A 27,486-nucleotide genomic window follows, 5' to 3' on the forward strand; every position below is an offset into this window, starting at 1 on the left:
GCCCACGTCGCCTGGTCCAAGCCGTGTTTCGAAAAAGAATGACGAATGATCTACAGCCTCCTCTGAGTAAATGAAATCACATCTTCAAAGCCCATTTTATGTAAAAGGACATTCTCATCCTGGAACAGTTGTGGAAGGCTATTTTTAAAATTGTCAGGAAGCGTCTGGGAAACAAAGAAACTACCTCTTGAAATAATGGAGTCAATATTTCTGCCCCTTATCAGATCAAGTTCCTTTGAAACATGCTGCTTTTTTTTTTTTTTTTTCCAAAATTTTCCCCAAAGTTACTAGGACCTGTACAAATTGTATCATGAGCTGTTTTTGGAAAAATATAAGAGGAAATGGAAATATGATGGTTATCGCAAGAGTATTCCAAAGAGATGACGTGATGTGGGCTTGCCTGGGTAGAGTCATGTTTACGTTGAGTGGTCTTTATTTTTATTTTTATTAAATTATTATTATTATTTTGAGATGCAGTTTTGCTCTTGGTGACCAGGCTGGGGTGCAATGGCATGATCTCGGCTCCCTGCAACCTCCACCTCCCGGGTTCAAGCGATTCTCCTGCCTCAGCTCCCTGAGTAGCTAGAATTGTAGGCGCCCGCCACCACGCTGGGCTAATTTTTTTGTTTTTAGTAAAGACAGGGTTTCACCATGTTGGCCAGGCTGATCTCAAACACCTGGCCTCAGGTGATCTGCCCACTTCGGCCTCACAAGTAGTGCTGGGATTGCAGGCATGAGCCACTGCACCCAGCCGAGTGGGTCTTTAAATATCACTCGTTGATTTGCTTTCTGGTTTTGTTTTGTTTTGGGGACAGAGTCTTGCTCTGTTGCCCAGGCTGGAGTGCAGTGGTGTGGTCATAGCTCACTGCAGCCTCGACCTCCTGGGCTCAGGTCATCCTCCTACCTCAGCCTCCTGAGTAGCTGGAAGCACAGGCATGCGCCACCATGCCCAACTACTTTTTAAAAATTGACCAGGCACAGTGGCTCATGCCTGTAATCCCAGCATTTTGGGAAGCCGAGGCGGGTGAATCATGTGAGGTCAGGAGTTCAAGACCAGCCTGACCCACATGGTGAAACCCCATTTCTACTAAAAATACAAAAAATTAGCTGGGCATGGTGGCGTGTGCCTGTAGTCCCAGCTACTCGGGAGGCTGAGGCAGGAGAATCGCTTGAATCGGGAGGCAAGTTTGCAGTGAACCAAGATCACACCACTGCACTCCAGCCTGGGCAACAGGGTGAGACTCTGTCTCAAAAAAAAAAAAAAAAAAAAATTCATAGAGATGAGGTCTCTCTGTGTTGCCCAGGCTGGTCTGAACTCCTGGCCTCAAGCAATCCTCCCGCCTCAGCCTCCCAAAGTGCTGAGATTACAGGTGTGAGCCACTGTGCCCAGCCTGATTTCCTTTCTGACTGACGTGCAGGGGTGCTCTCTATTCATGACCTCGGGCCTAACCTCTGTGCACCTCAGTTTTCTCATTTGGCCAAGGAGGTTGGACCAGACAACCAGTGAAGGCCTTTCTTTTTTCCTTTTTTTTTTTTTTTGATACAGAGTCTCGTTCTGTCACCAGGCTGGAGTGCAGTGGCCTGAGTCTCGGCTCACTGCAACCTCTGCCTCCCGGGTTCAAGTGATTCTCTTACCTCAGCCTCCCAAATAGCTGGGATTACAGGCGCCTGCCACCATGCCCGGCTAATTTTTGTATTTTTGGTAGAGACGGGGTTTCACCATGTTGGCCAGGCTGGTCTCAAACTCCTGACCTCAAGTGATCTGCCTGCCTTGGCCTCCCAAAGTGCTGGGATTACAGGTGTGAGCCACCACAGCTGGCCCAGTGAAGACCTTTCTAGCTCTAAAAGTCCTTAAGATGATTATTCAACTCTCTAAAAAGACACATATTTGGCTGGGCACGGTGGCTCATGCCTGTAATCTCAACACTTTGGAAGACAGAGACGGGCGGATCACGGGGTCAGGAGATCGAGACTATCCTGGCTAACATGGTGAAACCCCGTCTCTACTAAAAAATACAAAAAAAAAAAAATTTGCCGGGTGTGGTGGTGGGCACCTGTGGTCCCAGCTACTCGGGAGGCTGAGGCAGGAGAATGGCGTGAACCCGGGAGGCAGAGCTTGCAGTGAGCCGAGATCCTGCCACTGCACTCCAGCCTGGGCAACAGAGTGAGACTCCATCTCAAAAAAAAAAAAAAGACACATATTTTAGGATCTCAGATAATAAAAAAAGAAAAATTAAATAAACATTATCTTGTGAGCCTCATCTTTATTTAAAATATTTCGCTCACTCTTGATAACCTTAATTTCATAGTTAAGGGGGAAATGCTAGTTCAAATAACACTAATATACAGGCTGGGCACAGTGACTCATGCCTGTAATCCCAGCACTTTGGGAGGCTGAGGCAGAAGGATCACTTGAGGCCAGGAGTTTGAGGCTGAGGTGAGCTATGATGGCACCACTACTCTCCAGCCTGGGCAACAGGGCAAGACCCCAACTCTAAAAACAACAAAAGAAATCCCCTAACGTAATATCTCAATAATATATCAGCAATGTGTAATTTTATCAATATGTTATATATCAATAATATATCTCTTATAAACTTTTAAAACACCATTGCAAGAAACACTAGTTTAATGAATGAGCAATTCTGTGACTTTCCATTGGTATTCCTACATTAACCTTCACCTGGGAGAGAAAGCGCTTTCTGAGGCCAGAAACATAAGGACTTTGAGATCCTGGTCTGTGATGAACATTATTTCTTTGTACTAACGACAAAGGGCAGAATTTCCACTACAAGAGCCAAAAAAAGACTCAAGACAATACATAGCAATTGTTCAACTATAAACACACTTTTTAAAGGAAATGAGGATCCTTGTTCTAAGAGAACAACATGGTGGACCAGAAAACCCTGGTTTCTTTTCTGGTTCTAGATCCTGGAGCAAGATACCTGTGGCTTCTTTTCACCTAAGGTAGACCAAACAAGATACTGAAGCCATGGAGAGGCAACACGCATCTTGGAAAAGGTACAGCCTTGAGTCAGAGTTGGTGTGAAGACAGCTTCAGCCCTGGAGAGTGTGACCTTGGGGAGCTCAAATCACTACTTGGAGTCCCCATTTTTCTTCATCTATAAAATAGAGGTCATTGGCCAGATGCGGTGGCTCATGACTGTAATCCCAGCACTGTGGGAAGCTGAGGCAGGTGGATCACCTGAGGTCAGGAGTTCGAGACCAGACTGGCCAACATGGTGAAATCCTGTCTCTGCTAAAAATACAAAAATTAGCCCGGTGTGATAGTGGATGCCTGTAATCTCAATTACTTGGGAGGCTGAGGTGGGCGAATTGCTTGAACCCAGGAGGTGGAGGCTGCAGTGAGCCGAAATTACACCACTGCACTCCAGCCTGGTCAAGTCAGACAGACTGCGTCTCAAAAAGAAAAAAAAAAAAAAATTGGAGGTATAACAGCTATCCCTCAGGGCATATTCTAGATGCTCAAGTAAAGTAGTAGAAACAGTAGTAGTGGTTTTTTTTTTTTTTTTTTTTTCAGATGGAGTCTCGCTCTGTCGTCTAGGCTGGAGTACAGTGGTGCGATCTTGGCTCACTGCAAGCTCCGCCTCCCAGGTTCACACCGTTCTCCTGCCTCAACCTCCCGAGTAGCTGGGACTACCGGCGCCTGCCACCACACCCGGCTAATTTTTTGTATTTTTAGTAGGGACGGGGTTTCACCGTATTAGCCAGGATGGTCTCAATCTCCTAACCTTGTGATCTGCCCACCTCAGCCTCCCAGAGTGCTAGGATTACAGGTGTGAGCCACTGCACCCGGCTGGTTTTTTTTTTTTTTAATTAAAAATTTTTAATTATGGCCAAGTTCAGAGACTCACACCTGTAATCCTAGCACTTTGGGTGGCCTAGGCGGAAGGATCACTTGAGGCCAGAAGTTTGAGACCAGCGTGGCCAGTCTGGAGAAATCCCATCTCTACTAAAAATGCAAAAATTAGTGGGGCGAGGTGGCACACACCTGTAATCCCAGCTGCTTGGGAGGCTGAAGCACGAAAATCGCTTGAACCTGGGAGGTGGAGGTTGCAGTGAGCAAAGATTGTGCCACTGCACTCCAGCCTGGGTGACAGAGCAAGACTCTGTCTCAAAAATAATAATAATAATAATAATAATAATGATTATGATAAAAAACATGAAACTTACCATTTTAACCATTTAAAAATGTATTCATTTATTTTATTTTATATATGTATTTATTTTTATTGAGATAGGGTCTCACTCTGACTCCCGGGCTGGAGTGTAGTGGTGCAATCTCGGCTCACTGCAGCCTTCGCCCACGAAGCTCAAGTGATTCTCCCATTTCAGCCTTCTGAATAGCTGGGGCTACAGGCACGCTGCACCATGCCTGGCTAATTTTTGTATGTTTTCTAGAGATAGACTCTCACTACATTGCCCAGGCTGGTCACAAACTCCTGAGCTCAAGGGATCCTCCCAAAGTGTTGGGGTTACAGGTGTGAGCCACCATACCTGGCCTAAATTTATTTTTATTATTTTTTTATTATTATTATTTTTTTGAGACGGAGTCTTGCTCTGTCACCCAGGCTGGAGTGCAGTGGCACGATCTCCACTCACTGCAAGCACTGCCTCCTGGGTTCATGCTATTCTCCTGCCTCAGCCTCCTGAATAGCTGGGACTACAGGCGCACGTCACCACACCTGGCTAATTTTTGTATTTTTTAGTAGAGACGGGGTTTCATCACATTGGGCAGGCTGGTCTCGAATTCCTGACCTCGTGATCCACCCGCCTCTGCCTCCCAAAGTGCTGGGATTACAGGCGTGAGCCACCGTGCCCGGCCTAAATTTATTTTTAATTTATAAAAATTTTTAATCTTTTTTATTTTTTTAGAGACAGGGTATCACTACATTGCCCAGGCTGGATTCAAACTCCTAGGCTCAAGCAATCCTCCCGCCTCAGCATCTGGAGTAACTGGGACTATAGGTGCATGCTACCACTTTAACCACTTTTTTCTTTTAAACCACTTTTAAGTGCATGGTTCAGTAACGTTAAATATATTCACGCCATTCTGCAATAGATCTCTAGAGCTTTTTCATTTTGCAAAATTGACACTCTGTACCATTGAGCAATTCTCCACAACCCCACTTCCGCATCCCAGCCAGTGGTACTGGTTTTGTTATTATTCATTCAGATGGGTGGTGTTATTATTATTTTAGATGGAGTCTCACTGTCACCCGGGCTGGAGGGCAGTGGCGCGATCTCAGCTCACTGCAACCTCTGCCTCCCGGGTTCAAGCAATTCTCCTGCCTCAGCCTTCCTAGTAGATGGGATTACAGGCGCCCGCCACTATGCCTAGCTAATTTTTTTTGTATTTTTAGTAGAGGCGGGCTTTCACTATGTTGGCCAGGCTGGTCTCGAACTCCTGACCTCATGATTCGCCCGCTTCGGCCTCCCAAAGTGCTGGGATTACAGGCATGAGCCACTGCGCCCAGCCCATACTAAAGCTATGGTTACTATCCAGGGATTGCTTTGGGCTCTTCAAGCAGGGCTTGTATATTCTATCTCTACTACCCAAGAACCGACTGAGGTGTGGCTCTGTCTACGTTAACTAAGCTACTACATTATTCCTCATTATAGGAATGGAATCCCCTTGTAAAGGAAACCGGTGTGGTGGAGGGGAAGTCCCAGCCCTGCGTCTCCATTCCGTGCCATTATACGAAAGTCATGGGAGAGACGGGGGCTCAAGTGTCCTGGGTGCCTTCTATGGACCAAGCACTAGGTGGTCACATCCAAGACCAAGATGTTCGCTTGAATTCAGGAGCTTGGCCAGGGGACTTTCCATTTGACGGGGACAGATGCCATTGCCTCTCTGTGGCACTGCCTGGCTGCATCACGAGCTTGTCTCTGCTTCGACAGTGGTTATTTTTATAGCTGACAATGAGACTTACTGGAAATGGTTTGGCACTCATGCGTAGAAAGCGCCTGCGTTTAAATTTGAGGAGTTGGAGTGCTCGGGGCCTGAAAGATGGGTGGGTCTTCAGGCCCTTGGCCAAGGCCTTTAAGCTACAGAGCAGATCCCTTCCAGCCCAGGAAAAATTCCAGGGATTCTCAGCCTTTCTGAGGACTGGTTCTCTCGGAGCATCTGTTTGAAGCCTTGGAACTGTCATCCTTTCTCTTGTCTCAGGGCCCTCCAGTCCTCATGGCTCACCCCAGTCCATTCATGTTACGCGGCAGAGCTCTTTTCAGCTTGTAAAACTGAAACTCTGCCCCCACTAAACACTCATTCCCCATTTCCTCCTCCCCCAGCCCTTCGCACCCACCATTTTACTTTCTGTCTCTATGAATCTGATGCGTGGACTCATACAGTATTTCTCTTTTTGTGTCTGGCGTATTTCACTTAGGATAATTCCTGTTGGAGCATGTGTCAGAATCTTTGGGGTTTTTTTTGTTTTTTTTTTTTTGAGTTATAGTCTTGCACTGTCACCCATGCTGAAGTGTAATGGCGCAATCTCGGCTCACTGCAACCTCCGCCTCCCAGGTTCAAACAATTCTCCTGCCTCAGCCTCCCGAGTAGCTGGGTTTATAGGCACGCACCACCATGCCTTGCTAAATTTGTATTTTTAGTAGAGATGGGGTTTCATCATGTTGGCCAGGCTGGTCTCGAACTCCTGACCTCGTGACCCGCCCGCCTCGGCCTCCCAAAGTGTTGGGATTACAGGCATGAGCCACTGTGCCCGGCCCTAGAATCTCTTTCTTTTTAAAAACTGAATACTTCCATTTTCTGGATAGATAGACCACATTTTATCCATTCATCAATGGATACTTGGTCCAAATATTATTTTATATTGACAGAAGAATTGTATTAAAAATAGTAACATGGCTGGGCGTGGTGGCTCATGCCTGTAATCCCAGCACTTTAAGAGGCTGAGGCGGGTGGATCACTTGAGGTCAGGCATTTGAGATCCTTCTGGCCAACATGGTGAAACCTGTCTCTACTAAAAATACAAAAATTAGCCAGGCATGGTGGCGGGCACCCGTAATCCCAGCTACTCAGGAGGCCGAGGCAGGAGAATCACTTGAACCTGGGATGTGGAGATTGCAGTGAGCCGAGATTGCACCACTGCACTCCAGCCTGGGCTACAGAGCAAGACTCCCTCTGGAAAAAAAAGTAACGTTTTACAACAGAAGCAACTTATTCTGGACTGCTTTTTTTAAATCTTGAAATTGAGCTGAAATTCACATCACATGAAACTAACCATTAAGTGTACAATGTAGTGGCATTTAGTGCATTCACAATGTTGTGCAACCATCACCTCTGTCTAATTCCAGAACATTTGCATCCCCCAAGAGGAGACCCTGTCCCCATCAGCATCCACTCCCCATTCTCCTCCCCCAGCCCCTGGCAGCCACTCATCTGCTTCCTGTCTCTATGGATTTGCCTGTTCCGGACATTTCTTTTTTGTTTTTTGTTTTTGTTTTTGAGACGGAGTTTCGCTCTTTTTGCCCAGGCTGGAGTGCAATGGCACGATCTCGGCTCACCGCAACCTCCGCCTCCCGGGTTCAAGCGATTCTTCTGCCACAGCCTCCCGAGTAGCTGGGATTACAGGCATGTACCACCATGCCTGGCTAATTGTATTTGTATTTTTAGTAGAGACGGAGTTTCTCCATGTTGGTCAGGCTGGTCTTGAACTCCCGACCTCAGGTGATCCACCCGCCTCAGCCTCCCAAAGTGCTGGGATTACAGGTGTGAGCCACCAGCCCCGGCTGTTCTGGGCATTTTTTTTTTTTTTTTTTTTTTGAGACGGAGTCTCGCTCTGTCGCCCAGGCTGGAGTGCAGTGGCCGGATCTCAGCTCACTGCAAGCTCCACCTCCCAGGTTCACGCCATTCTCCTGCCTCAGCCTCCTGAGTAGCTGGGACTACAGGCGCCTGCCACCACGCCTGGCTAATTTTTTGTATTTTTAGTAGAGACGGGGTTTCACCGAGTTAGCCAGGATGGTCTCGATCTCCTGACCTTGTGATCCGCCCGCTTTGGCCTCCCAAAGTGCTGGGATTACAGGCGTGAGCCACCGCGCCTGGCCTTGTTCTGGGCATTTCATATCAATGGACTCTCACACTACGTGGGCTTTTGTGTCTGGCTTCTCTCACTCAGCGTGTTTTGGGGGCTCATCCACATTGTAGCATGGATCAGTGCTTCATTCCTTTTCATGGCTGAATAATATTCCATTATGTGGATGGATCACAGTTTTCTTATTCATTCTCTAATGGATATTTGGGTTGTTTCTACTTTTTGGCTGTTATGAATAGTGCTTTGATGAACGTTCCAATTGTTTTCTGAGACAGTCTCACTCTGTCACCCAGCAGGTTGGAGTGCAGTGGACCAATATTGGCTCTCTGCAGCCTCTGCCTCCCGGGTTTAAGTGATCCTCCCGCCTCAGCCTCCCGAGTAGCTGGGATTACAGGTGCACTCCACCATGCCTGGCCAATTTTTGTTGTCCAGGCTGGTCTGGAAGTCCTGGGCTCAAGTAATCTGCCTGCCTCGGCCTCCCAAAGTGCTGGGATTACAGGCAAGAGCCACTCACTGCTCTGGGCCCCCAGTTGTTTCTTAAGCAAGTAAACAATAAAAGTTAATTACCAAAACTTTTCCTCCAGGCAATAATCTTCAGGGACCTCTCCCACTTAAAAAAGCACCAGGCTGGCGCGGTGGCTCAAGCCTGTAATCCCAGCACTTTGGGAGGCCGAGACGGGCGGATCACAAGGTCAGGAGATCGAGACCATCCTGGCTAACCCGGTGAAACCCCGTCTCTACTAAAAAATGCAAAAAACTAGCCAGGCGAGGTGGCAGGCTCCTGTAGTCCCAGCTACTCGGGAGGCTGAGGCAGGAGAATGGCGTAAACCCAGGAGGCAGAGCTTGCAGTGAGCTGAGATCCGGCCAATGCACTCCAGCCTGGGCGACAGAGCGAGACTCCGTCTCAAAAAAAAAAAAAAAAGCATCAAAGGAGATGCACATTTCCATTTTAGAAATGCTGCCTCCCAGAGACCAGCAGAATTAAGTAGAATGAATGGGCTTGTTTCCTTGGATTTTCTTTCTCTCTCTCTCTCTCTCTCTCTCTCTCTCATTTATTTATTTAGAGACAGAGTCTCTCTCTGTTGCCCAGGCTGAAGTGCAGTGGCATGATCTCCACTCACTGCAACGTCCACCTCCTGGGTTCAAACAATTCTTCTGCCTCAGCCTCCCCAGTAGCTGGGACTACAGGCATGTACCACCATGCCCAGCTAATTATTATTATCATTTTTTTAAGCAGAGACAGGGTTTCACCATGTTGGCCAGGCTGGTTTCAAAATCCTGACCTCAGGTGATCCGCCCGCCTCGGCCTCCCAAAGTGCTGGGATTACAGGCATAAGCCATTGCACCCAGCCTAGAAATTATGTTTAGATTAATTTTTTTTTTTTTTTTGAGACGGAGTCTCGCTCTGTCGCCCAGGCTGGAGTGCAGTGGCGCGAACTCGGCTCACTGCAAGCTCCGCCTCCCGGGTTTACGCCATTCTCCTGCCTCAGCCTCCCGAGTAGCTGGGACTACAGGCGCCGCCACCTCGCCCGGCTAGTTTTTTGTAGTTTTTAGCAGAGAAGGGGTTTCACCGTGTTAGCCAGGATGGTCTCGATCTCCCGACCTCATGATCCACCCGTCTCGGCCTCCCAAAGTGCTGGGATTACAGGCTTTGAGCCACCGCGCCCGGCCTAGATTAATTTTTTAGAGGTTATTATTAGGCCAGACACAGTGACTCATGCCTATAATCTCAGCACTTTGGAAGGCCGAGGCAGGTGGATCACCTGAGGTCCGGAGTTCAATAAATTATTATCATTGTTTTAAGGACAGGATGTTGCCCAGGCTGGAGTGCAGCGGTGCAATCACAGCTCACTGCAGTCTCGACCTCCTAGCCTCTAGGGATCCTTCTGCCTCTGCCTCCTAAGCAGCTGGGACCACGGGTACACATCACGATGCCCAGCCCTGTCTCCCTCTCTTACTAATGGCCAGCATTCCTTCACTGAGCACCTACTATGTGCCAGGCATAGCTCAGATTCCATCCATTAGAGACAGAGCCCGGCCAAGAGAGCTGTTAAGAGCCCAGCTCTACAGAGGAGGAAAGACGCTGAGAGCCGCCTTTCCGTGCCTGAGATTGACAGTGGTGACATGAGGAACTGAACTTAGATTTGTCCAGGGCCCCGGGCCAGTGCCTCCCGAGTCACTGAGAGCTCAGATCCAAGCATCAGGGAATAGCAGCCTCGCCAGCAATTCTTGTACAGATGCAGCGAGAGAGATGGGTGGGAACGGTCTCCAACTTCTGAGATGAGAAACCCTTCCTTCGACAAATCTCTGTATGACTCAAAATGAGCCCCCGGCAAGGTGGCCCGAGTCACCACCAGGGCGCATTGAGGAAATGAGATGTCAGGATGTGTTTGTGGTTTGGGGTTCAACGGAAACACACTGGGAATGTGGAGAATTCTGTCCCAAGAGCCAGGATTGGTGCCTCTGAGTTACGTTAAAGCCAAGAGGAGTGGGATGAGGCTGGCCAGACTTCTGATTCCCGAGCTTTTTGCCTGGAGCTGGAACATCTCATAGCTCTGGGGCTGCAGACAGGGCTTGGCTGTGAAGTGTGTCTCTCGATCTTGGGACAGTCCCCAGAAAGGCCAACCTGGGGTCAAGGTTGAAAGCGGAGGGCAATTCAGGAGGCAGCCTGCGGAATTACAGCCGCCTGCGGAGTGGCGCCTGGCACTCGGTGGGTGAGGCGCTGTTTCCTGAATGACTGTGCCCGTTTAGAGCCGCGTATCTCAGAGTGGCCCGCAGATGGATGGCCAGCCGAGCCTGAGTGCCTGCTCGCGGGCCAGCTCCCAGACCCTGCCAGAGGGCCCCCAGTTGGGATTCTACCCCCTCGAGAGGATGCGGGTGGAGGGAGGCTGAGCGCCTAGCAGGGTGGCAGGAAACAGCGCTCTCGGTTTACTTTTCTCACCAGCCCTGGTGGGAGGGAGCTGTGGCCCAGAGAGGGCTAGGCGTGTGCTCAGGGCCATGGCCAGGGGCAAGGGGCAGAGGTAGGGGTAGCCAGGGCTGAGGGACTCTGAATCCTGTCTACATTGCACACTACGTGCTCTACCCAGCATTTCCAGGCAGCCAGGGCCATCGGATCCAAGTCCCGTCTACGCACACGCTGCACACCCTACCCAGCATCATCTTGGCCTTGGGGTCAGAAATTCTGTCATCCCAGGAAGCCTTGGATTTTGTGTGTTGCTCTCTCTGACTATGACAGGGGAGTAAAACCACTGTCCCCTTCACGGTCCTGACCCTTTGTCAATCAGGTCCCCCGAGTCATTCAGCACCCCTCTTTGCTGCTGCCCAGCCTAGTGGGATGGAGGAGCCAGCCACCCTGTGAGGTCCAAGCTGGCACAGGGCTGACTGGGGTGCTTCTATGGGAATCAGAGCAGGCTTCCCAGTGGAGGTGATGCCGCAGCCAGGCCTCGGGGGGTGGACTGGCATCTGCCCCACGGACACACAGGAAGGGCTTTTTGGCATAAGGAACAGCCTGTGCAAAGATGTGGGATTGGGGAAGGGCCACAGGAGTTGTAGGACCTGGAAATGTGGGTGGGAGCAGGGGATGCTGGCCCTGACTAAAGCTGGCAGCCCCCCAGAAGCGGACTTGCAGTGGAGTCCCCATTGGCAGCCTTGAAGCTATGGGGAGCAGCCACTCTCGGTGTTCCTCACAGTGATCTTGGGGGAATCATCCACTAGAAGCCACAACCGCACAGGAGCCCTTGGAACTCAGTAGGTCAACACCCAGAAGAGCTCATGCACATCTCATATCTGCAGAGAGCCCCAGGTGCACTGAGTCCCTGCACAAAGCCGGACTGGTCCCCACTCAGGAGCTCAGGCCCCTAAAGGACCTTCCCACTGCTAGAATTTTCTTTTTTGTCTTTTTTTTTTTTTTTTTTGAGGTGGAGTGTCGCTCTGTTGCCCAGGCTGGAATACAGGGGTACAGTCTCGGCTCACTGCAACCTCCACCTCCCCGGTTGAAGTGATTCTCCTACCTCAGCCTCCTGAGTAGCTGGGATTACAGGTGCCTGCCACCATGCCCAGCTAGTTTGTTTTTTTGTGGTTTTTTTTTTTTTTTTTTGTATTTTTAGTAGAAATGGGATTTCACCATGTTGGCCAGGCTGGTCTTGAACTCCTGACCTCAGGTGATTCACCTGCCTCAGCCTCCCAAAGTGTTGTGATTACAGGTGTAAGCCACTGCACATGGCCCACCCCCCCCCTTTTTTTTTTCTTTTGAGACAGGGTCTCACTCTGTCACCCAGGCTGGAGTGCAGTGATGCAATCATGGCTCACTGCAGCCTCCACCTCCCTGGCTCAAGTGATCCTCCCACCTCAGCCTCCCGAGTAGCTGGGATTACAGGCGCCCGCCACCATGCCCAGCTGATTTTTTGTATTTTTTCTATGGATGGGGTCTCACCATGTGGCCCAGGCTGGTCTCAAACACTAGGATTTTCTGATGAATCTCGGAGTAGGTCCTCTTTGTCTTTACAAGTGCATTCTTGAATTTCCACATATTTCTTAAGTTTGCCAAATTCCTCTCTGTTTCTGATTTCTCATTTCATTCCATTGTGGTCACAGAAAATACTTCATAGAATTGCGATCCTTTTCAATGCATTGGATTTCTTCTTTGGCCTCTCCCAGGGAATGTTCCTCGCATTCTCAAGAAGAAAGTGTGTCCTTCTGTTGTGTGGAGTGTCCTACAGCTGCTTATTAGGTCTCGTGGATTTATAGACTCCCCATGTTTTTATAAAAAGGAGGGGAGGTGGTGGGGAGGTTAAAAAAAATGGCTTGCAATGACAAGCCATTGACAAAATGTCAATTTTGTGGCAATTGACAAAATGTCAATGCAATGTTCTGTTCACATCGTTCTAGATTATATTATTTATTTACTTATTTTGAGATAGGGTCTCACTCTGTTGCCCAGGCTGGAGTGCAGTGGCGTGATCGTGGCTCACTGCAACCTCCAACCTCCCGGTTCAAGTGATTCTCATACCTCAGCCTCTTGAGTAGCTGGGACTGTACCTGCACGACACCGTGACCGGCTAATTTTTTTTTTTTTTTTTTTTTTTTTTTAGTAGACACAGGGTTTCACCATGTTGGCCAGGCTGGTCTCGAACTCCTGGCCTCAAGTGATCTGCCTGCCTCGGTCTCCCAAAGTGCTAGAATTACAGGCATGAGCTACCTTGCTTTTTTTATTAAATTAAATTTTATAAAATTTATAATTTTATAATAAAGTATAAAAATAATTTATCTATGTATTTATTAGAGAGAGGGTCTTGCTCTGTCGCCCATACCAGAGTGCAGTGGGGCAATCATAGCTCACTGCAGCCTCAAACTCCTGGGCCCAAGTCATCCTCCCACCTCAGCCTCCCGAGTAGTTGGGACTATAGTTGCATACTACCATGCCTGGCTAATTTTTTTTTTTTTTAATTTAAGAGATGGGGTCTTGCTGTGTTCCCCCGGCTGGTCTCAAACTCCTGGCCTCCCAAAGTGCTGGGATTACAGGTATGAGCCAGCATACCTGGCTGTTCTAGGTTAAAATGGGGTCAAATCCTGGCAAGCGGCATCCCCGGCCGGAACCTCACCTGCGGGACCAGCTCTTCCTGTGGGATTTGTGTTTGTGACTCAGGAAGACCCCAAGACCCGTGAAGGTTGGTTGGCGTCTGTCTGCCGGAGGATTTGGATACCCAGGCCTCAGTTTCCCCACCCTGCAGAGTGAGGACTTTTCAGCTTAGTCTCCAGCCTGTCTAAGAACCTCTGGGTCTGGTGTCCAGGGGTCTGTGTCCCCTCTGCAGGAGGCTGTCTTGGGATGGCTGGGGCCTGGGTGGGGAGGGGAGCTGGCTGCGCAGAGCAGGCTGTGGGCTGAGCAGGCGGCGGGTGGGTGTGCCGGGTGTGAGTGGCACCTCCACCGCAGGCCCGTCCATCTCCCCGACGGCCCCTGCCTCTCTGCACAACCCAGCCTGCTACAAAACCCTGCTTTCCGGGCGGCCCCCAAGGCCAGGGCCCTGGCCGTGCTCCCATTGCTCTGCGCTGTCAACCCCATTTCGAAGAAGAGGAAACCGAGGCCCAGAATGTTGCAGGCTGAGGTGACAGATGCCGGCTGGTGTGAATCTGAACCCTCAGGGATGCTTGCAGAAAATGCTCAGCCTGGGTCAGTGGCTCTCAGGCGAGCTGCTCAGGAAAGAAAAACTCTTTTGAGCATATCAGCAGCCATGAATAAAGTTTAAAAAAGGATACCCAGGTCAGGCATGGTGGCTCATGCCTGTAATCTCAGCACTTGGGGAGGCTGAGGCCGGAGGGTCACTTGAGGTCAGGAGTTCGAGACCAGCCTGGCCAACATGGCAAAACCTCGTCTCTACTAAAAATACAAAAATCAGCTGGGTGAGGTGGTGCATGCCTGTAATCCCAGTTACTTGGGAGGCTGAGGGAGGAGAATCGCTTAAACCCGGGAGGTGGAGGTTGCAGTGAGCCGAGATTACACCACTGCACCGCAGCCTGGGCGACAGAGTGAGACTCTGTCTCAAAAAATACTAACAGTAGGCCCGGCGCAGTGGCTCACACCTATAATCCCAGCACTTTGGGAGGCTGAGGCAGGCGGATCACGAGGTCAGAAGATCAAAACCATCCTGGCTAACACCGTGAAACCCCATCTCTACTAAAATAATACAAAAAAAATTAGCCTGGCTTGGTGGTGTGTGCCTGTAGTTCCAGCTACTCGGGAGGCTGAGGCAGAGAATGGCGTGAACCCGGGAGGCGGAGCTTGCAGTGAGCCGAGATTGCACCACTGCACTCCAGCCTGGGTGACAGAGCGAGACTCCATCTCAAAAAAAAAAAAAAAATACTAACAGTAAAAATGAAAACAAAAAATAAAAAAGGGTATCCAGCTATTCCACTGTTAGGGACACATTCCCAAAAAACTGATAGCAGGGGCTGGAATGGTATTTGCACACTCCTGTTCATAGCAGCCAAAGGGGGGAAATGAGCAAGTGTTCATCAAAGAATGAACAAATGTACAAAATGTGGTCCTTCCACACAATGGAATATTACTGAGTCATAAAAAGGAAGGAAATCCTGACACACACTACCACGTGGATGAATCTTGAAGACATTATGCTGAGTTAAATAAGCTACAGGAAAGGACAGATACTGTATGATTCCACTCCTAGGAGGTCCTCAGAGTGTTCGAATTCGTAGAGACAGAAGGAAGAAAGGTGGGGGCCAGCAGCTGCTCAGGGAGAATGGGAAGTGAGTGTTTAATGGGATCAGAGTTTCAGTTTGGGAAGAAGGGAAAAGTTCTGGAGATGGGTGGTGGTGAAGGTTGCACAACACTGTGAATGTACTTAATGCTGCTGAACTGTACACTTAAAAATAACCAATTTTGGGCCAGGTGCGGTGGCTCACGCCTGTATTCCCAGTACTTGGGAGGCTGAGGGAGGAGAATCGCTTAAACCGGGAGGTGGAGGTTGCAGTGAGCCGAGATTACACCACTGCACCGCAGCCTGGGCGACAGAGTGAGACTCTGTCTCAAAAAATACTAACAGTAGGCCCGGCGCAGTGGCTCACACCTATAATCCCAGCACTTTGGGAGGCTGAGGCAGGCGGATCACGAGGTCAGAAGATCAAAACCATCCTGGCTAACACCGTGAAACCCCATCTCTACTAAAATAATACAAAAAAAATTAGCCTGGCTTGGTGGTGTGTGCCTGTAGTTCCAGCTACTCGGGAGGCTGAGGCAGGAGAATGGCGTGAACCCGGGAGGCGGAGCTTGCAGTGAGCCGAGATTGCACCACTGCACTCCAGCCTGGGTGACAGAGCGAGACTCCATCTCAAAAAAAAAAAAAAATACTAACAGTAAAAATGAAAACAAAAAATAAAAAAGGGTATCCAGCTATTCCACTGTTAGGGACACATTCCCAAAAAACTGATAGCAGGGGCTGGAATGGGTATTTGCACACTCCTGTTCATAGCAGCCAAAGGGGGGAAATGAGCAAGTGTTCATCAAAGAATGAACAAATGTACAAAATGTGGTCCTTCCACACATGGAATATTACTGAGTCATAAAAAGGAAGGAAATCCTGACACACACTACCACGTGGATGAATCTTGAAGACATTATGCTGAGTTAAATAAGCTACAGGAAAGGACAGATACTGTATGATTCCACTCCTAGGAGGTCCTCAGAGTGTTCGAATTCGTAGAGACAGAAGGAAGAAAGGTGGGGGCCAGCAGCTGCTCAGGGAGAATGGGAAGTGAGTGTTTAATGGGATCAGAGTTTCAGTTTGGGAAGAAGGGAAAAGTTCTGGAGATGGGTGGTGGTGAAGGTTGCACAACACTGTGAATGTACTTAATGCTGCTGAACTGTACACTTAAAAATAACCAATTTTGGGCCAGGTGCGGTGGCTCACGCCTGTATTCCCAGTACTTTGGGAGGCCGAAGCGGGCAGATCACCTGAGGTCAGGAGTTTGAGACCAGCCTAGCCAACATGGTGAAACCCCGTCTCTACTAAAAATACAAAAATTAGCTGGGTATGGTGGCAAGTGCCTGTAGTCCCAGCTACTTGGGAGGCTGAGGCAGGAGAATCACTTGAGGCAGGATGTTGCAGTGAACCGAGATCATGCCACTGCACTCCAGCCTGGATGACAGAGCAAGACTCTGTCGCAAAAAAAAAAAAAAAAAAAGTGAATTTTGGCCAGGCACAATGGCTCACTCTTGTAACCCCAGCATTTTGGGAGGCCAAGGTGGGCAGTTCATTTGAGCCCAGGAGTTTTTGACCAGCCTGGGTAACACAGTGAGACTCAGTCTCTACAAAAAATAGAAAAATTAGCCAGGCATAGTAGCACACCAGTACCAGCTGCTCTGGAGGCTGAGGCAGGAGGATCACATGAGCCTGGGGAGGTCGAGGCTGCAGGGAGCTGTGATTGCACCACTGCATTCCAGCCTGGGCAACAGAGTGAGACCCTATCTCAAACAAAACAAAACAAAAACAGTCAATTTCATGTTATGTATATTTAATCACAATAAAGAGAAAGAATGAAAGAAAGAAAATATGGGATGAGAGAGAAGAGAACAGGGTGATGGGGCAGATCAAATCACGCTGGAGAAAGAGCTCAGGCTACGAGCAGAGAGTTGGTGAGACCCCTATCTCCAGCCTCCTGGGTTCAGTATCCCTTCTAGAACTCTAAGAATGGCTCCCTAACTGGCACCAGCTTGGGCTTGGCCTCTGCACCCAGGGGAGCCCCCAGTAAGAACCAGCCCCAGAGGCTGATGCGGGAGGATAGCTTGAACCCAGGGGTTCGAGGCCGCAGTTAGCTGTGATTGCATCACTGCACTCCAGCCTGGGCAACAGACCAAGACTCTATCCCAAAAAACAAACACAAAAACCACTGGGTCATATGGATACACCATACTTTTATTCATTCATGAGTTGATGGGCATTTCGGCTGTTTCCACCATCTGGCGGGTATAAATGGTGCTGCTTCGAACACGCGTGTGCAAGTATCTGTTTGTGTCCCGGTTTTCATTTCTCTTAGGACTGTACTGAGGAATGGAATCGCTGGGGCCTGTGGCAATTCCATGTTTAGCTTTTTTTTTTTTTTCTGACACAGAGTCTTGCTCTGTCACCCAGGCTGGAGTGCAGTGGCGAGATCTTGGCTCACTGCAACCTCCGCCTCCTGGGTTCAAGCGATTCTCCTGCCTCAGCCTCCTGAGTAGCTGGGATTACAGGCGTGCACCACCATGCCCAGCTAATTTTTTTTTTTTTTTTTTTTTTAGTAGAGATGGGGTTCTACCATGTTGGCCAGGCTGATCTTGAACTTCTGAACTCCAGTAATCCACCCGCCTTGGCCTCCCAAAATGCTGGGATGACAGGCGTGAGCCACGGCGCCTAGCCCCCAGGTTCCTCTTTTTTAAAATTTTTTTTGAGATGGAGTCTTCCTCTGTCGCCCAAGCTAGAGTGCAATGGTGCGATCTCAGCTCACTGCAATCTCTGCCTCCCGGGTTCATGCGATTCTCCTGCCTCAGCCTCCGAAGTAGCTGGGATCACAGATGCCCACCACTATGCCAAGTTAATTTTTGTATTTTTAGTAGAGACGGTGTTTCAACATGTTGGCCAGGCTGGTCTCGAACTCCTGACCTCAAATTATCCACTTGCCTCGGCCTCCCAAAGTGCTGGGATTACAGGCGTGAGCCACTGTGCCCGGCCTCCTCTTAACTTCTTATGCGGCACCTCAGGGAGCCCTATTCACCTAGCCTCTCCCTGGCCCCTTGTCCCTCCCTGTCTGGGATATTCCTGGAAAATGGGCTTCCCAGTTCCTTTTAGAAAAAAGCCTAGAAGGAACTCAGCAGGGCTTCCAGGAACCCCCAGAACCTGTATGTGGAGGGAAACAGGGCAAACCTGATGCATTAGTGCATTCAGATGTTTCTAGGCACCGGAGGAGTTGCGGTGGCCGGGCCAGGCAGACCCGGGTTGAAGCCTCAGCTCTGAAACCTGTACCGGGCCCCCAGCTAATCTTCCCCTTTCTTTTTTTTTTTTTTTTTGAGATGGAGTCTCGCTCTGTCACCAGGCTGGAGTGCAGTGGCCAGACCTCAGCTCACTGCAAGCTCCGCCTCCGGGTTCACGCCATTCTCTGCCTCAGCCTCCCGAGTAGCTGGGACTACAGGCGCCGCCACCTCGCCCGGCTAGTTTTTTTTTTTTTGTATTTTTAGTAGAGACGGGGTTTCACCGTGTGAGCCAGGATGGTCTTGATCTCCTGACCTCGTGATCCGCCCGTCTCGGCCTCCCAAAGTGCTGGGATTACAGGCTTGAGCCACCGCGCCCGGCCATCTTCCCCTTTCTAAACCTCACTTTCCACGCCTCGAAAATGGGGCTGCTTAGGCTACCGTCAGGCTTGTGGGGAGGGTTGAAAGGGATAGTTTGTTGAAAGTGCCTAGAACGAAAGCACCCAAGCTCGAGTCACAGGGGCCACCTTTAGCACGAAGTTAGGTCACGTGACAAACATTTTGGCACTGACTCTGAACAAGGCCCAGAGGCTGCGTCACTTTTGTTTTTTTTTTTGTTTTTGTTTTTTTGAGACAGAGTCTTGCTCTGTCTCTCAGGCTGGAGTACAGTGGTGCGATCTCAACTCACTGAAACCTCTGCCTCCCGTCAACCTCTCGCCCCTCAGCCTCCCGAGTAGCTGGGATTATAGGCGTGAGCCACCACACCCAGCTAATTTATATATTTTTAGTAGAGACAGGGTTTCACCAGGTTGGCCAGGCTGGTCTCGAACTCCTGACCTCAGGCGATCCGCCTGCCTCGGCCTCCCAAAGTGCTGGGATTACAGGCGTGAGCCATTGCGCCCGGCCAGAGTCACTCTTGAAATTCTGAGTCACATCTGTTGGCCAGGACTCAGTGAGAGGCTGCAGCATCTGGAGCATCTGCTGAATGAACGGTAAACGAATGAATGAATGAGCGAAGAGGGCCGTGGGGAGAGGGAGAGAGAGGGAGGAAGGGGCTTTAAAATTCAAGCACACCCACCTTATCAGGGGACACTCACGGTGCTGGCCACACCCCAGGGGTGGGCTCTGAGCTTGAGTCTCTCATTTCATTTTCAAGGTAGCAAACCCATTTTCCACGCAAGGAAACTAAGGCGTAGGCAGGCAAAGTCGTACAGCTGATCTGAGGGTTTCTTTCTTGTTTTTTTTTTGAGATGGACTCTCGCTATGTCACCCAGGCTAGACTACAGTGGTGTCATCTCAGCTCAGTGCAACCTCCGCCTCCCAGGTTCAAGTGACTCTCCTGACTCAGCCTCCCAAGTAGCTGAGATGATAGGCGCCTGCCACCACGCCCAGCTAATTTTTTTTTTTTTTTTCAGTAGAGACAAGGTTTCACCATGTTGGCCAGGCTGGTCTCGAACTCCTGAGTTCAAGTGATCCACCCACCTCAGCCTCCCAACGTGCTGGAATTACAGGTGTGAGCCACCAGATCTGGCCGGGGGATGGGTGTTAATTGGCATTGAGTCAGTGAAGGCCAGGGTTGCTGTTGAACACTACAGTACACAGGACGGCCCCGTACTGGAGAATGATTCAACTCCAAATGTCTTTAATGTCTTTTGTTTTTTCTTTCTTCTCTCTCTCTCTTTTTATTTGTTTTATTTTTTATTTTTTTCCCAGAAACAGGGTCTCTCTATGTTGCTCAGGCTGATCTCAAACTCCTTGGCTCAAGAGATCACCGCACCTCAGCCTCCCAAGGTGCTGGGATTACAGGTGAGAGCCACCGCCGCGCCTAGCTCCAAGGCTGATGCTCACTGATCTGGCACAGCTGACACAGCTCAGGCCGGGGCAATCAGAGCCACCCAGCCCTGGCACCTGACAAGCCAGCTCGAGCCTATGGTCCTGGGACTCCACCTGGGGCTGCCAGGCGTGGGTGCTGACTCAACTGTGTTGACAGGGCTGGGTGCTGAGTCAGGGGTGAGCCCATAGACATCTTGCCCTCTGACAACCCCCCCTTCCTCCTCCCACTTCACACCACATCATTCTGCAGCTTGCTTGGGTGCTGGGGCCCCCAGAACTACAGGAAATGCCTAGCAGAAAAATAGTTCCTACATCTCTCCCCAGCACCATGCCAATAAGCCCCTAAAAACTGTCACCTCTCCCTCGCCCCCTGCCATAGCTGGGCTTGGTGATCTGCACCTATAATCTCAGCATTTTGAGAGGCTGATGCGGGAGGATTGCTTGAGCCCAGGAGTTTGAGCCCAGCCTGGGCAACACAGTGAGATCCCACTTCTACAAAAAGTTTAAAAATTAGCTGGGTGGCTGGGCACGGTGGCTCACGCCTGTAATCCCAGCACTTGGGGAGGCCGAGACGGGCGGATCACAAGGTCAGGAGATCGAGACCATCCTGGCTAACACAGTGAAACCCATCTCTACTAAAAATACAAAAAATTAGCCGGGCGTGGTGGCGAGCGCCTGTAGTCCCAGCTACTCGGGAGGCTGAGGCAGGAGAATGGCGTGAACCCGGGAGGTGGAGCTTGCAGTGAGCCGAGATCCGGCCACTGCACTCCAGCCTGGGCGACAGAACCAGACTCCATCTCAGAAAAAAAGAAAAAAAAAAAATTAGCTGGGCATGGTGATGCATGCCTGTAAGTCCCAGCTACTCAGGAGGCTGAGGCAGGAGGATCACTTGAACCCAGGAAGTCAAGATTGTAGTGATTGTGCCGCTGCACTCCAGCCTGGGTGACAGATGAGACCCTGTCTCAAACCAAACCAAACGAAACCTTCACCCTTGTCAACCCTTTTACCCACAGTGCTTGTTTGCAAAAATAACTACTGCCATAAGTAAAAGGAATATTATGCAGCCATGAAAATGACAATACAAATGTGTCACTAGGGGAAAAACAGCATGGACAAATGATTATAACTTTGCCTGGGGAAAAGAAAGAATACAGCGAAAATCACAGCCATGAAAAGTAATTCAGCCAGTGACCACAAATCCCCTGCTCTAAAAGAGAGAGAGAGAGAGAGAGAGAGAGAGAGAGAGAGAGAGAGAGAGAAAGAGAGAGGCTGGGTGCAGTGGCTCACGCCTGTAATTCCAACACTTTGGGAGGCTGAGGTGGGTGGATCACCTGAGGTCAGGAGTTCGAGACCAGCCTGGCCAACATGGCAAAACCCCATCTTTACTAAAAATGCAAAAATTAGTCGGGCATGGTGGCACGCACCTGTAATACCAGCTACTCCGGGGTGCTGAGGCAGAAAAATTGCTTGAACCCGGGAGGCAGAAGTTGCAGTGAGCTGAGATTGTGCCACTGCACTCCAGCCTGGGCAACAGAGTGAGACTCTGTCTCAAAAAAAAGAAAGAAAGAAAGAAAAACTTGTATTGGGATCGGGTTGTAGAATCCTAGGTGAAGATGGCCTCAGGGTGAGGTTTTCTTCGTAGGTTTTTGTGGGTGGCATTTGCCACCAAAGCTTGCTTTCCTGGCACAGAGTTACCTTCTTGCTGATAAAAGCAATGATCTTTTAGGAACCAGAGGCGATGTCTCACCTCAGCACTGCTGACATTCAGAGCTGCGCCATTCTGTGCAGTGGGGGCTGTCCTCAACCTCTGTCCACCAGATATCAGCACCACCCCCCAGCTGACAACCAAAAATGTCCCCAGACTGGGTCACTCTCCACTGAGCATCACAGATCCAGAAGATATTTGATGGAAACTGGCATTTGGGTGTCAGAAAGGGGCAGAAAAAATGATGATGGGATATTTCTGGATTAGTCAGTATGACCTAGCGCTGCCTGTCTCTTACTGAAACGTACAACTGTGTGTGCAACGATCACACTTTCTATTCTGTCTGTTCTCCAACAGAACAGACATGCAAGAAACAGAAACTCAACAGCTTCAGCCCCGTTAACGACTTGCCTTTCACTGGACTCAGAGGCTTCCAGGAGAAACCTGGAGGACATTTTCAAATAAGCAAGAAAAAGAGCTTGATCGCTAAGTTTAAACTGAACAGGGAAATCTGGAGACCCTTAAAAAATATTGTTTCAAACCACCCACAAGTCCTTCTTTTGCCCCTGCACTGCAGAGGCCAGCTTTTAAAAAGGAAGATCATCTTCCCAGGTGGAGGGGCCAGCATTCTGTCTTGGGATGGTTTTTGCAGAAGCTGTACACAGAGGGTACAGGAGGCTTAAAAACCCTCACACCCTTTATCATCAGCGGAAGTGAGGCCAGGCTATTTACTCTCGAAAAATGAATCAGATTGTCATCTCGTATTTCTGCTTTTTGTGGATTACCAAACACCTCTCAGCTGTTTCCAGTTGGGGAGGAGGAAGGATGGAGGGAGGGAGGAAATCCCAGCCTCTGTCGCAACGGGGTGAGAGTGTTTTAAAGCAGGCACTGCTTATGAGCTATTTTCACTTTCTGGAAACTTGAGCAATGGTTGGTGGTCATGGTTACCCGGGGCCCCGAGAATGGGGAAGGTGAGGGGTGGCAGGGGAAATCTGGGGGGAGAGATACCTCCTTACCTGACTGAGACACTCAGGATAGTAGGATTTAGGGATCTCCTCTGCTCTCTAGGTGTTCCAGACTGGTCACCTCCCACCATTGAGGCAGTGAATTTTTTTGCACCAGGAGACCTACAGGGGAGGCTTCTCTCCTTGCCTTCCAGGGCACACAACGGCTGGGTCAATTGTAGAAAGCCACCACTCCCTTCCAGTAGGGTTCAGGGGCCCTTGGAGGCAGACAGAGCAGGCTAACAACCCAACTCCACCACCCTGCAGCTACCTCTCTGGGCCTCCGTTTCCTCATCTGGAAAAGAGCTTCATGCATGGCCCTCGAATGCAGGGTTCACTGTTTCCCCCTAGCAGAATGAGGAACTCACCCCTTAAGAAAAGACTTGCTAAATGTCAAGACGAGTAAAGGGCAGAACATGCCAGAAACTTAGCATGTTAACCCCCTTTAAAAATATAAGTAAAATTTAAAAGCTGGCACTCCAGAAATTTGGCTAAAACCTCAGAGGCTTCCAGGAAGACGTTAAGTTTTTTTTTTTTTTTTTTTCTTCAGCCTAGAGGAGGCCACGTCAGTGGGACCAGCACTTTCCCAGCTTTGGGGCAAAGAGGCAATTTATGGCTCAAAGAACAACCTTAAAATAACCCTCCCTCAGTCCTAAAATGCAGTGTTTAAATTTACAGAAAAACCCACAGGTTCCTGGCAGGCAGGCGCAGCAGCTGGCAGTCCCGGTGCTGGCCAGAGGCAGGACCCACTGCACACGATGCTTTAGTGGCACTGCCCTCCATCAAACTGTCCGCTCCCACCTCCTCCCAAGTGCCCCAAGGCCCCAGTTCCAAGCAGCCAGACCAGTACTGTGGTTTTTTTTAAAAGATGCAAAACTTTTTAATTAAAAAAAAAAACAGCAAAATCTTATAAAAACGAACCAGGTAGCCCAAAAATGCCCACCTGTCTATGTACAGTAATACAATATTTGTCACAGTCACTATATACAATATTATAAAAAATGCCGCAGACAGTACAAATTAAGGCCCTTATTTCTCACAAGGCATCACAAGCCTCGATCCTCTAGTGTAGACCCGGTGGGAGAGAAGATGCCACTTAAATTATTGCACCATTTTGAAAAACAAAACTCGTCAAGGAGGATCGTGGTCTTTTCCCACCGGGCCTTCAGTCACAGATGGGGGCTGGGGCGGTGGCGTCGTCGTCGTCATCATCGAGGGAGAGACCCTCTGTAGCCACGCTGTGCCCGGCCCGGTTCTCTGGGTCCAATAAATATCAGTCACAGTTTGGGAGGGGGCCGCGCCCGGCGCATGGGACCCGCCACGGCCGCGCGCAGGTGGGCAGGGGCGTCCCGGCTACATGTGCCGTTTCATGTGCAACGCCAGGTGGTCGGAGCGCGAGAAGGCACGATCGCACAGATGGCACTGGAAAGGCCGGTGGCCCGTGTGCTTGCGGTAGTGGCGTGTGAGCTCGTCTGAGCGCGCAAACTTCCAGCCGCAGCCGTCCCAGTTGCAGTGGTAGGGCTTCTCACCTGCAGGGAGGGGGCGAGAGTGAGCCTCAGTTTCCCTCCCAGGACAGGGCACGTATGGACACTGGCTACCCCGGCGAGCGCAACCTATCCCTAGCCAGGCCCTTGACGCGCTCCCTGCTGAAGTGTTGCGCCCCGAGGGATCCTTGTCCTACATCCCCAACTTCCCCCGCAATCCGGATCTTCACCCCCAGGGGAGGAGCGCACGGTCCACTCCCCACTGTTGCGAGACACGCCCCCCCGACGGGTCCTAAGCATGCACCCTCTCTCCAGCATTTTAAGACACGGAATCTCTCAAGGTTTCCCAAGCGCACACTCCCTCCCCAAGGTCCTGAGCCTTGTCCCCAGAGGAGCCCCATGCCTGCGCCCCCTCCTCAACTTCCGGAGATGCAGCATCTCCCCGGGGTTCCTAAACGCTCACCTACTCCCCAACGACCCGAGCCTCAGCCCCGGGGATTCTGAGCCACTCGCCCATAGGCTCCTAAGCCTGCTCCCCCTCCCCAACTTTCTGAGACTGTCTCCCTAGCCACGCCCCCAGGAGGTTTTCCAAGTGCCCTTCCCAACCTCCTGAGGACTCCTCTGTCCTAAGCGTGCGAGCCCCCACCCCAGCCTCTCGGATCACACCTCCTAAGTGAGGGTTCCTGGGTGCCCCCCAACCAACCTCCCGAGCCACGCCTCCCAGGGAGTCCTAAGCGTGCGCCCCCAGCCAGATCCCCCTGAGCCACGCCCCAAGGGAGGTCCTAAATTCATTTTCTGGCGCGCGCTGGGAATCAGACCTTCCTCGCGCGTCCCCCATCTGGCGCTGCCTGCGCGTGCGTGCCGCCCACCTGTGTGCGTGCGCAGATGCGCCTTCAGATGCGAACTCTTGGTGTAGGTCTTGCCGCAGCCCGCGTAGCTGCAGGTATGAGTGGCGGTGCGTTTGCGGGGCCAGGAGCGACGGCCGCGCTTTGGCTTGGCCTCCAGCAGCTCCAGTGGGGACGCAGGCGGCGTGAGGAGACCGCGGGCGGCGGGGGGCGCCAGACCCAGGGCTGCCGCGGCGGCGGCCGCGTCGTCAAAGAGACCGAAGGCTGGGGGCGCAGGCGGCGCGTAATGCAGGCCGGGCCCAGGCGCGCCGAAGCCGGGGCCACCGAAGGGCGGCGGGAAGGAGGCGCGCGGGCCAGGCGCGGGCAGGCGCGCGGGGCCGTCGGGGCTGAGCGGCGGGGTGTCGGGCGGCGGCGGGGGACGACCCCCGGGACCTCGCATGCACGAAGCCGCCGGGCCCGGGGCGCCCTCGCGCTTGAGGCCGCGCGGTCCACGGGTCAGCCCGGGAGCGCAGCCGTAGCCGCCGCCGTCCGCTTCAGGGGGCTCGGCCTTGACCAGGCGGCCGGGCGGCGCCAGCAGAAAGCGGCCGTGCAGTGCGGGCCCCGGCGGCGCGTCCAGCTCGGGTCGCAGCAGCTCAGACACCAGGCCACCCGCGGGGGCACTGTAGGGCGGAGGCGCGCCGGGTTCGGGATAGTAGAACGCAGGCGGCGGGGGCGGCGGCGGCGGCTCCGGGGCGGCCTCGGCGCCCAGGCCGTCCAGCCCCATGGACAGGATGAAGTCCAGCACGCTGTTGAGGTCGTCGTCGGTGCCGCCGGGCTCGGGCTCGGCGCGCGGCCAGCGCTGCGGGCGACAGGGCAATGGGCGTGAGCGGGTGGCGGGGCTCGGGGGGCGCTGCCTGCCGCCCCCGCTGCCCGCCTTCTACCACCCTAAGTCCGCGATCCCCGTGGCCCGCATCCTCTCCTGAGTCTGCAGTCCCCGCCTTCGCGTCCTGTCACCCCGCAGCCCACGTTCTACTACCCCGAGCCCGCCGCCCACGGTCCCGGCCGCCCCCCAGTCCCCGCCGCCCTCACCTCCTGCAGGCCGCGCTCGCGGCACGGGCTGGCGAAAGTGGAGAAGGACGGCAGGATGGGTTCACTCAGCGCCATGGCTGGGACCCGGGGAGGAAGGACGCGGACGGGGGACACCGGTGAGTGGCTGCCCGAGGCCGGGCCGGTCGGGGCGCGGGCGGGCGGGGACGGCTCTGTGGGCCGCGGCCGGGCGCGCCCCAAGCCTTATAGGCGCGGCGCGCGCGGGGGCCGGGCCAAAGCGGCGGCGGCGGAAACGCGTCCCGGATGGGGACGAGCTCCGGGCGCAGCCTAAATTTAGCCGCGGTATATAAGCCGGCGGGCGGCGGCGGCCGTGGCCACTGCGTCGGCCCGGGCCCTGCGCTGACAGCCCGGCCCCTCGCGCGCAGCCAGGGCCGCGCCTCCCGCTCCCCGGGCCCCGCCCCCGCCGGTCTCCCAGGCGACGTTGTCAACACGCGCTCCACAACAGCGGCGTGACGCCCAGGGATCCCCCGGGCGCCCCGGGCTCCCGCCTGCGCGAGCATCCCGGGGACCTGGAGCGGGGGCGGTGTCGGGGCCTCTCGGAAACTCAGGGGAGCACCGGGCTTGGCGGCCTCCCCGGATCCCTTCACGGAAGGGGAGATTGGCTCCAGCTTCAGAGGTCCGCAGAACACTGGGTGGATGGGAAGCCTGGAGTCTCCAGGATTCATGGATGGGTGAGGCTGGGCCCCTCATCTGTCGTGGGACCACCCAGAGGGCGCCACCGTGTGCACATCACCCTGTTAAAAAAAAAAAACCTTGTGTAGACCGGGCTCCGTGGCTCACACTGTAATCCCACCACTTTGGGAGGCTGAGACAGGAGGATCACTCGAGACCAGGAGTTCAAGACCAGCCTGGGTAACACAGTGGCCCCCATCTCTTAAAAAATAAAAAAAAAATTAGCTGGGTATAGTGGGAGGCTGAGATGGGAGGATCGCTTGAGCCCAGGAGGTCGAGGCTGCAGTGAGCTATGATTACACCACTGCACTCCAGCCTGGGTAACAGAGGAG

At 51.9% G+C, this 27,486-nt stretch overlaps 1 protein-coding gene across 1 annotated transcript; it reads right to left on the reverse strand.

The window, feature by feature from the left end:
* Positions 1–23,919: 23,919 nt before the first annotated feature.
* KLF2 (Kruppel like factor 2) lies at positions 23,920–26,660 on the reverse strand. Its single transcript, XM_033200695.1, has 3 exons — positions 26,465–26,660; positions 25,421–26,234; positions 23,920–24,596 (listed from the first exon to the last, which is right to left on the reverse strand). Exons 1-3 carry the CDS (start codon positions 26,537–26,539, stop codon positions 24,421–24,423), a joined length of 1,065 nt encoding a protein of 354 aa, XP_033056586.1. The 5' UTR covers positions 26,540–26,660; the 3' UTR covers positions 23,920–24,420.
* Positions 26,661–27,486: the final 826 nt, after the last annotated feature.

The sequence above is a fragment of the Trachypithecus francoisi genome, unplaced genomic scaffold, assembly GCF_009764315.1.
Source record: "Trachypithecus francoisi isolate TF-2019V2 unplaced genomic scaffold, Tfra_2.0 Lachesis_group5, whole genome shotgun sequence".
NCBI lineage: Eukaryota > Metazoa > Chordata > Mammalia > Primates > Cercopithecidae > Trachypithecus > Trachypithecus francoisi.

Coding starts and splice junctions, on each gene's coding strand:
- KLF2 (XM_033200695.1), bottom strand. CDS start 26,539: ATGGCGCTGAGTGAACCCATCCTGCCGTCCTTCTCCACTTTCGCCAGC. Junction 26,235..26,464: donor GCGAGCGCGGCCTGCAGGAG/GTGAGGGCGGCG, acceptor TGTCGCCCGCAG/CGCTGGCCGCGCGCCGAGCC. Junction 24,597..25,420: donor GCATCTGCGCACGCACACAG/GTGGGCGGCACG, acceptor CCCTCCCTGCAG/GTGAGAAGCCCTACCACTGC.